The 10,374-nt window shown below is 34.5% G+C and overlaps 1 protein-coding gene across 2 annotated transcripts in view; it reads left to right on the forward strand.

Annotated features, from left to right (window-relative positions):
• Positions 1-4,330: 4,330 nt before the first annotated feature.
• The window catches only part of LOC120348907 (glycerophosphodiester phosphodiesterase 1-like), a 34,657-nt gene continuing 28,613 nt past the window's right edge, over positions 4,331-10,374 (forward strand). Inside the window, exons 1-2 of one of the 2 annotated variants that reach the window (XM_039439893.1) lie at positions 4,331-5,026; positions 9,096-9,277. In XM_039439893.1, coding sequence (XP_039295827.1) covers positions 4,586-5,026; positions 9,096-9,277 — 623 coding nt within the window. In that variant the 5' untranslated portion in view covers positions 4,331-4,585. The remainder of the gene's footprint in view (positions 5,027-9,095; positions 9,278-10,374) is intronic. The other variant, XM_039439892.1, reaches the window with a different exon arrangement.

Genomic DNA, 10,374 nt, shown 5'->3' on the forward strand with positions numbered 1-10,374 from the left:
TTTTGTGAGGTAGCTTCAAAGTCGCTACCTTACCTTGGAAATAATCGGATTTTTTAAAGTTTATTATTGCATAAATAATACACTAAAAAACTTATAGAACAGATATAAAAATAATTATTAATTGTTCAATGAAACCGTATAATTATTATTATGTTATATTTGATTGTTCATTGTTTTACAATGAATAATGATATTGATGATAAATAGATCAAAACACAGAAAAATTATAAAAAAACTAAAAATAAATATTAGATTGTGTATCTGTTAGATAAATTACTAATTATAAAACGATATGTTTTTGTACAACAGTTACAATCGTATATTTATTATACAATTAACCACGTAAATAGATGAGTATAAATTCATTAACCTAACATAAATAACATAATTATTGAATAAAGAGTGAAAAGTCGATATCTTTTATTAGGAAATGGCATTGTGTATCAATCAATAATAATTGCTGGTCTATGACGATTGGTTGATGTAATGTGTGCAATCAAACATGTATTTTCTGTTTTGAACGGTTATCATTTTGTAAACGCAAAACGTTTTTGATAGAGTGTTTAATGGTTACTAAAAAGGAACTTTTGTCAACTACATTTGAAAACACGTGGAATGAAAATAGATTTCAAACCAAATTTTATAAAATAATTGTATAATGAAATGAAGGAGAGAGTTTATAATGTTGATGTAGTAAGATTTACTATGATTGTTAAACCGCATTTCAAAGCTGTTATTGGTATGTCTTATCCGATTGCGAAGGTCTAATCATTTTCCATCACTGACTTATCAGAATAAAATTGTTGAAATAGTTACTTAAAAGTACTTTTTCTTCCACTCAACATTGGTTCTAGATCTCATTTTTTAGTTTGAATTCAACTAGGAATATTCGATGAAATTGTGTTCAAACAATTTTCTAGTCCGGAAATAGAACTTCACTGCTTTAAAAACCTACATTTTTTGATACAGTGTATGAAGTAAGAAACAAGGAAATTTCCTAAACATTCAATATCAAATTTATGATCAATAGCAGAAAAAACTTTTTGGCTCAAAAGATTGAAGTTTTGAAATAGATTATTGAATCAACAAACACAATTCAATATAATCTATCAAATCAATCATGATTCTCTTAATAATAATGACATACTTCATCTTCTTAATCTGGTAAATAACTTACCGCTCATTTAAACAAAAAAAACTCATAAATAGTTGAACATTATATTTTGTCTAAGAAATTCTAATTCATAGTTCAAATTAACACATCGCAACCCATAAAACACACTTATAGTATATAGTCGAAGAACAATATTTTGTTTTTGAAAAATTGTTTTATAAAATAATAATACTCTCAATGTTTTAAATAGTTTACTCATTCCCAATTTTGTCCAATATATGACATTCTAGCAAGAAAATCTTTCAAAATTCTTGAATTTCCTCACCATTCAGAAGAACAAACATTTTTTAAAAAATCCACATTTTTCTCAAAACTTGTTCAATTCAGGTTCCACTATTTGTATCTCATCTATTTTTCACGTTAAATGTTGGTAGAATGAAGCTTGTGGTATTTGTACATTTTTAAAACGAGAACTCCGTGTTCCACAAAGTATGAATGTAAATTCAATTAAATTTGTACAATAAAATCTACGAAAAAATACAAAAAATAATATTCCTAGAAGTATAAAATAAACCAGATTTGTACAGTAAACTAGATTAAAATAGATTCAGATGTTGTCGATTTTGAATAAATATCGGTTATAAATTAGTAAGATAATGATTATTTTTTAGGAATTGAATAAATCTGATCAACTTAGAAGGGTGGTTTTTCAAACTGTAGCATAATTTTGCTTTTCCAATGTAACCTACGTCTGCTGGGAAGACAAAATGTTATAAGGTCATTTCCTCTGTTTCTGTTCTCGAAATTACAATAGTGAATTTCATCGATAGAATACATTATTGTATGGTAATAAAAGCATAATCAAGACACTTATTAGACATGAGTACATTTTAAAGACAGAAAACCTTCGTGATCAATTCATAATTTAGGCTAAAGTTAAGATAAGTAATGGGAGTTTACAGTACTTTTCGGTCCTGTGTGTCAATATTTTGTATTTTTCTTTAAAATATTTTTCTACTAGTATTTTGTCTACAATTCGACAAAATACAAACCATTACATTAAATAGAAAGAAAATGCATGATAATTATACTCATAGTACCTTCATAACGACATAACAACCTCCAATACAATGCATATTAATAATATTATTATAATTTTGAAGAAAAATACAAAATATAGACACAATATCATGCTTTTAGCTTGAAAATTACATGTGATGGCACAATAATTGTGCTGTCGTTAACATTTATAACTGGAAAGTACTAAACAAAGTTGGTTTGTTTCGCATTAAAATTATAATTTTTGTTGTTAAATTGATTAACTACTTGTTGAACTGAACTACTGAAAAACTGTTTGTTCATTGTTGCGTATTGCATTGTTAAAAAAAGATGAAAGACGAAAATAATAATTATAAGAATTAAAATAAATATTTGAAAAAGAAATAGAAAACTAGAGATATTTTAGTAGTGTTCGCTCCCTGAATAATATGGGGGCCTGTTTCATGAAGCTTACAGTAAATTATTATTATTCCAATGTTTTCAAGCTCTGGATTAATCTCATTCGTGATTCCGATTTCCGTATATATGTTTCAAGTTTCATAGAACAGGCCCCTGATTATGAATTTACTATTGGTTTTTATCTCATCAAAGTGTATTCATCATTGTTATGTATACCGTAGTTGAGTTATTTCTGTATACGTTTCCTCATCCTTGACCTTTATGTTGAAATAAGCTACTTGGATGAAACTGTTTATGATCATCCGAGTATTTGGAGTAAGTAAACAAGTATATAGTTATGCGTCCATATTGGCATTTTGCCTCTCATTTGGAAATCATATTTAGTATTTTTCAAACATCTCTAATTGCACAAGAGCTGTTTAAATTTTAACCGAAATTAATTTCACGAGAACCAGGCGTTTTTGAAAAGACAGCTTCTCTGATTGGTTCTCGTGGAATTTATCAAGGTTAAAATTTAACTGGCTGTTGTGCAATCGGCACTAAATATTTTTGATGAGGATGATGACCACAAGATCTCCAGACTTGTGCGTGCTGGGTATAATGAGATGGATGATGATGAGATGTGGATGTATGGACCTACGACTTTTGGTGGTTTCCGAACCACCACGAAGTGATTTTTTAACTGTTATATTGCAAGAGAAACAGATATTGATTTGTGCTGCCTCCTGAAACTGTTGTGGGAAATAAGAATTAGGTCAGGGCAGAAGAGGGGTAGTTCATGTGGATCGAAAAGAAGAGAGATGAGAGACATTATTCAAATATAATAATTTTATTATTTTGAATATTTATTAATCTTTTATTTTTCATCACATTTCATCATAATTATATTGGGAATAATCTCATTTGATAGGTGATTTGTATTACTATTCAAAAATAAAAATTCATCCATCATCTCTCATTAATTTATCATGAACAAGTCTATACTCATTTAGGTATCTCAACTATTAAATGATACACTTTTCATTAATAAAAATCTCTTTACATGCTTGACCCATTCCCACGAATTTTATGGCAGAGCGCGGAGTCACTTAATAAAGATTTTTTTATGAATTACATATTTTCGTACGTACTTCCAGAGTAGGGTTCATAATATTATTATATAGTGAGGTCCACGTTATAATGGCAGGTTTGATTTACAATGGTATTGCTATCCTTGTCTACCATTCAACAAAGCAGATAGCGCTATCTCTTTCTTGCTTTGCTCTGTTGCCAAATCGTCCTTTGACAATGTGGAATTAATAATTAATTAATAAATATTTCATCTTAATTTATTATGAAAATTCATTACCTACCTACCTATGAAATTATTAAAAAATATAATCGATTATTTTAAACGAGTAAGAACAGTTAATATGACATCAATAAACCTGTATCAGCTACCGTCTATAGAAGGCATTAACAAGACCGAGGATCGGTAACGTTGCTCTCCTATCTTTCTCCTTTGCCATTATAACGTAGACCTCACTATAAAAGAATGGTCATGTTTGTCAAGTTTACTTGACTAATGTAAACGCCCCTTCAAGTGTCGTGTAACCCGTACGTATTTTGATTGAGCCCGATTCATAAAAATATTATATTATTTATAGAGTGTAAGATTAATTCAAATGATATATTTTCCAGAATAAATAATACTATCAAAACTGCAACTGTAATTTTTATGATAGGCATTAGTAATTTTATTTATCAGATGTCTGCCAAGCATATTTTGAGGTTAGGATTTTCGTGAAAGAAGAAAACAAAGTTTGTACTTTGTTGTTTTGATTGTAATGTAAATTTAGGTTCCAATCTAAATTCAACTGAAAGTTTACTATTTAGTTCATGCTAAATTTCATTATAATTATTTTTCTCTTTGATTAAATAATATGTGAATTTATAATGATAACAAGTGTATTTGAACAATCAAATTAATTTTTTAGTGTCGACTTTGAAGTACAGTGTTTACTTTTTGATCTCATGAATAATACCATTGTTTACTTTGGAAAACAATTTTCATCACAAACTATATTGAGCTTTTCGGCAGCTATTATTATTCAAGAATCAAACCTTAATTTGAATATGAAGTTGTCAATCTGTCTAACTGTTTACGGTGCATTCTTGCTTTTGTATAGTATCATCATAGTTGCAATAGAAGCTACAAGTTTCTATGTTGGATTGATATTTACAATATTGCCATTTTTGTGTTTTATCATTTTGAACTGGTTTGCTATTCCTCAACCAAGCGAGGCTGTGATTAGAGAAATTTTGGGGGAGAATCTATGGATTATTGAGAGGGACAGACATCCCCTTTCCGGTGAAAATGAATCTGCAGAAGAAGATACATTTGCAATCAAGACAGTAGCTCACAGGGCATGTGGATTAGATGCTCCAGAGAATAGTATGGCAGCTATCAAATCGGTAAGTACCAAAATATATTGCTTACTTTTATGAAAAAAATATTAATCCTGTAGTATGTCTATTTATTTAGGCAACACGAGCAAGTTGTAAACAAACCAGTATGAAACTATGAGTGTTGGTCATAAAATGACTATAGGCTAGGCTACCCAACAATGTTGACATGGATTCGCACATACCCAGTGACAAAAAAACATCAAAATATATCATTTCCTTATCTTCAATCTTCAGATCGTAGAACCATTAGCCAGCCAGATGCGCTGGGTAGGTCATAACGCCAATATACTTAAACACAGTTTACACATAAGTTTCTGACAACACTGTCAGGTCAAATATTAAAAACATATTGGTATAGAATGGCTAAACACGGTGGTTGCCACTAAATATCAAGTAGGCTATAGACTCCTGAAAAAAATCACTCAAGGAGTAGTATGGTCTGGCACGCAGCCATGACTTGAGTCTCCTCTTAAAATCACTATTACTCAAATGACGCACAGGTGGAAGTAGGCCCATCATGTTGACAATTTTAATAGTGATATTGGGATATCAGTTCTGAGCGTAACTTAGGCTACATCGTGGAACATTGACTTTGAGAGCATTTCGAAGTGAGTAGGCACTCTGCAACCCCCTCAGATTGGTATTCCCAATACCAACCAGGGAAGCAAAGATAAACTAGCTAAAAATTGAAAGAATCCCGAGTCTGACGAAGAGTGGCCTACAGTGCTTTGATAATATCCGAACTGCTTTTATTCAGTAGCAGAAGAACACTCACAGTGTAAAGAGTGCCTCCACAGAGCAGTCTACCATAGATAATGTGGCCATAATCAAATGCTCTTCAATCAGCAAGCACCTCAATCTTCTCAACGGATAGACCACATGAGACAATCTTTTGCATGCAGCATCCATGTTAACTTTAGATCAATGTTGAATCCCAGAAGCTTCACTGGTTCATTTAATGAATGATTGAAATAGTTTCTCAGAGTGCACATGCTATTCTGTGTCTTGCCGACGTTGAGCAACAACCTGTTCTCCTGAAACCAGCGTCCTGCACCAGCAAAGGACTCCTCCAACTCAAGTGTGGCAGCTGCAAGCGAGGATCCTCTCCCTACAAGGGTTGTGTCGTCCGCAAACAGCAACTCACTTCCGCCGACTCTCAAATCATTCATATGCAGGATGAACAGGACTGGCCCCAGAACAGAGCCCTGTGGTACCCCATACCGTACACGCAGCTCACCCGATGAGTTTAGTTGCAATCATATTTTCACTGTCACTGTTGTTTACTGACTTGCTTGTTCCGTTTTTTCCGCAGTCAGAGGCAGGGGAATTGTGCGATTCCAGCTTTACTTTTTTTGTTTCTTCAGAAACTTAAATTATTACTACTCCAGTTGATTTCTCCTTAGTTTAATGTCCGGGGAATTGTCCTATGTATTTAAGCCTTGGCCACAGAGAGGGAGAGAGATCTAAGATTCTTAAGATGTAGCCCAGGTTATTTTATCCCATGTAATATCCTATATAATGTATCCGAGGTACGCGATCTAAGATCCCTATTATACATACAGAACCACCGGTTGGAGTCCAGTAAAATCAGTGGATATTGTATCTCTAGACACATAACCATGCTACCGAGCACGATGACTAAAGACCAGTTGCAAGGCCAGCGGAGCAGTGTTCCTTAGGGCCAGACCTTATCAAGGCCTGGTTGCACAAAAGCCGGTTACATTTTAAATGTGATCAATTCCACGAGAACCAATCAGAGAAGGCGATTTTGAAAAGACGGCTTCTCTGATTGGTTCTTTTGGAATTAATCACAGTTAAAGTTTAACCGGCTTTTGTAGGGCCGGTTTCCGAGCTCGGGAGTTCTAGACTCTAAACAGCTGGAGTAAGAAAATTGGCTTTCCGAAACGGGGCTTAGTCGTAGTCATTGTCAGAGTCACGTTTGAATTAGATTTCAAAAAAAACTAGAAAATTAAACACAGAATAAAATGAAGAGAAAATAGGTAGTGTAAAGTTTCAGCTATTTTGAATTATATAGAAATGTTTAATTTCGTCAAGGAAAAACGTTTCCAATTATAGAAATGAGAAAATAAAAACTGCGACTACGCCCCGTTTTGGAAAGCTAATTTTCTGTCTCCAGCTGTTTAAAGTCTAGAACTTAGCCAGATCCCGAGCTCGGAAACCGGCCCTAAGTGTTTTCAGACGGCATTTTCAAAGTCGGCAGAGCCGGAAGCTCTCCGATTGGCTGGTTGAGTTAGCGCCTAAAAAAAAAAAAAACGCTTAATGTGGTCTGGCCCTTAGTTTATTCATTTCCATTATCATTTCTATAGTTTACATGTATTTTAAATTCTGCCTGTATCTCTAGATATTCCTCTGAATTTTCATATTGCAGTGCAAAAATAAAGGGAGCAAATGCATTGAAATTGATCTATGGCTGACGGCAGACAATATTGCAGTGGTTTTCCACGATGACACCCTGGAACGTATGACTAACGGATTTGTCCAACTCAAGTGTGGCAGCTGCAAGCGAGGATCCTCTCCCTACAAGGGTTGTGTCGTCCGCAAACAGCAACTCACTTCCGCCGACCCTCAAATCATTCATATGCAGGATGAACAGGACAGGCCCTAGAACAGAGCCTGTGGTACCCCCATACCGTACACGCAGCTCACCCGATGAGTTTAGATGCAATCATATTTTCACTGTCACTGTTGTTTACTGACTTGCTTGTTCCGTTTCCCGCAGTCAGAGGCCGGGGAATTTTGCGATTCCAGCTTTAATTTTTTGTTTCTTCAGAAACTTAAATTATAATCAGTTGATTTCTCCTTAGTTTAATGTCGGGGAATTGTCCTATGTAACTATGTGTTTAGCCTTGGCCACAGAGAGGGAGAGAGATCTAAGATTCTTAAGATGTAGCTAGGTATTTTATCCCATGTGATATCCTATATAATGTATCTGAGGTATGCGATCTAAGACCCCTATTAAGCTGCGTACACATATCGTGCTTCCAACCCGCACCGAGCACTCTCCTCCCTCGTACCGCCCTCGTACCGCATTGTACCACCATCGAACCACAGTCGGACGCCCACGCACCCATCATGAACGTTACGGAAGATGTTAGATCTTCTCGCGTTCCCCGGTCGAACCACTCTTGCTCCCCGGTCGATCATCAATCGCTCTGCTGGAGTGACGTTCGGTTGCGGAGCAGAGCGAGAGTCTGTACGCACCTTATACATACAGAGCCACCGGTTGGAGTCCAGTAAAATCAGTGGATATTGTTTTCTAGACACATACCCATGCTACCGAGCACGATGACTAAAGACCAGTTGCAAGGCCAGCGGAACAGTTTCCTTAGGGCCAGACCTTATCAAGGCCTGGTTGCACAAAAGCCGGTTACATTTTAAATGTGATCAATTCCACGAGAACCAATCAGAGAAGGCGTTTTTGAAAAGACGGCTTCTCTGAGATGGTTCTTTTGGAATTAATCACAGTTAAAGTTAAACCGGCTTTTGTAGGGCCGGTTCCGAGCTCGGGAGTTCTAGACTCTAAACAGCTGGAGTAAGAAAATGGGCTTTCCGAAACGGGGCTTAGTCGTAGTCATTGTCAGAGTCACGTTTGAATTAGAATTCAAAAAACTAGAAAATTAAACACAGAATAAAATTAAGAGAAAATAGGTAGTGTAAAGTTTCAGCTATTTTGAATTATTTAGAAATGTTTATTTTGTCAAGGAAAAAACGTTTCCAATTATAGAAATGAGAAAATAAAAACTGCGACTACTGTTATAAAAGCTGCGACTACGCCCCGTTTTGGAAAGCTAATTTTCTGACTCCAGCTGTTTAAAGTCTTAGCCAAACCCGAGCTCGGAAACCGGCCCTAAGTGTTTTCAGACGGCATTTTCAAAGTCGGCAGAGCCGGAAGCTCTCTGATTGGCTGGTTGAGTTAGCGCCCAAAAAAAAAAAGCTTCATGTGGTCTGGCCCTCAGTTTATCAGCTTAATAATTTCCATTAGCACTCTATAGTTTACATGTATCTTAAATTGTGCCTGTATCTCTAGAAATTCCTCTGAATTTTCATTTCGCAGTGCAAAAATAAAGGAAGCAAATGCATTGAAATTGATCTATGGCTGACGGCAGACAATATTGCAGTGGTTTTCCACGATGACACCCTGGAACGTATGACTAACGGATTTGGACCAATCAAAATCAAAACCTTTCAAGCACTTCAAGAGTTGAAACTTGCATTTCAACCGGAACCACATATCAAGTGAGTATGATTTTCAATGCTAGGTGCCGGTTGCACAAAAAGCCGGTCAAGTTTTAATTGTAATTAATTTTCCGAGAACCAATCTGAGAAGCCTTCTTTAAAAAAAAAAAACGTTCTCTGATTGGTTCTCGTGAAATTAATCATTATTAAAATTTACCTAAGAGTGGTGCTAAGACTCTTATGAAAGCATCAATAAATCAATCATCTTTATTCAAATATACATAAAAATGTACAAGAATGTGTCAATTGAAAAAATAATTTCTTGAAAATATAGCATGTCAGTCGTAACAAATATATTTTTCTTCCACCTACTGTCAAAACTACTTACTTTACTCCCTGAAACATGATACTAAAGTGTCACTTTTTCGCTCTCGGTACTAAAAAACAGAAAAACTCCCTAGGGAGTAAAAGTGACTCCATTTAAATAACATGGGAAGCATCTCTATTTTAAAAACTTACATTTGGAATAGGTCAGAAGGTCTAAGCTCAGATGAGGAAGCATATAGAGTAGTCAGTCAATAAACGAACTAAATTCAATACCTCAACCAGACATTTGATCGATATATAAAATTTATGTTTATATGCTGAAATTATTATTACAAACTTCATATCACTAAGTTATACTAAAAAAAATGTATATATTTTTTTCTTTTATTCCATGTTATTCAAAATATCAGCCAACGAATATTACTTATTAACTAATCAAATTTGAAACGGGAACTTCATCATAGCTGTAGCTCTGGCTGTCATTGTTGTTACAACTTTAGCCGACAGATAGTGCTGTCGGAGGAGAACTGTGATTACAAGCCAGCTGTTTCTGTTTACTTTTTAGATTATGTATTCCAATTGTTCTATGCACCTTTTCATTGTATTTGGAAACCAAGCAATCGATTATGTCTATCCACTTATAAGACCCTTCGGTAAACATAGTCTACATTGACTGTTTTAATGTCCTATTGAATCTTTCGATAATTGAGGCTTTCTTATCAGAATAGATGTATAGTGATTAATATTATAGCGTTTCATTAGATTGGCAAACTTTGAGTTTATAAATTCTTTCCACTGTCAGTTTGAAGGTTATGTGTGCTGCCATGTCT

The sequence above is a fragment of the Nilaparvata lugens genome, chromosome 13 (genome assembly GCF_014356525.2).
Source record: "Nilaparvata lugens isolate BPH chromosome 13, ASM1435652v1, whole genome shotgun sequence".
Lineage (NCBI taxonomy): Eukaryota > Metazoa > Arthropoda > Insecta > Hemiptera > Delphacidae > Nilaparvata > Nilaparvata lugens.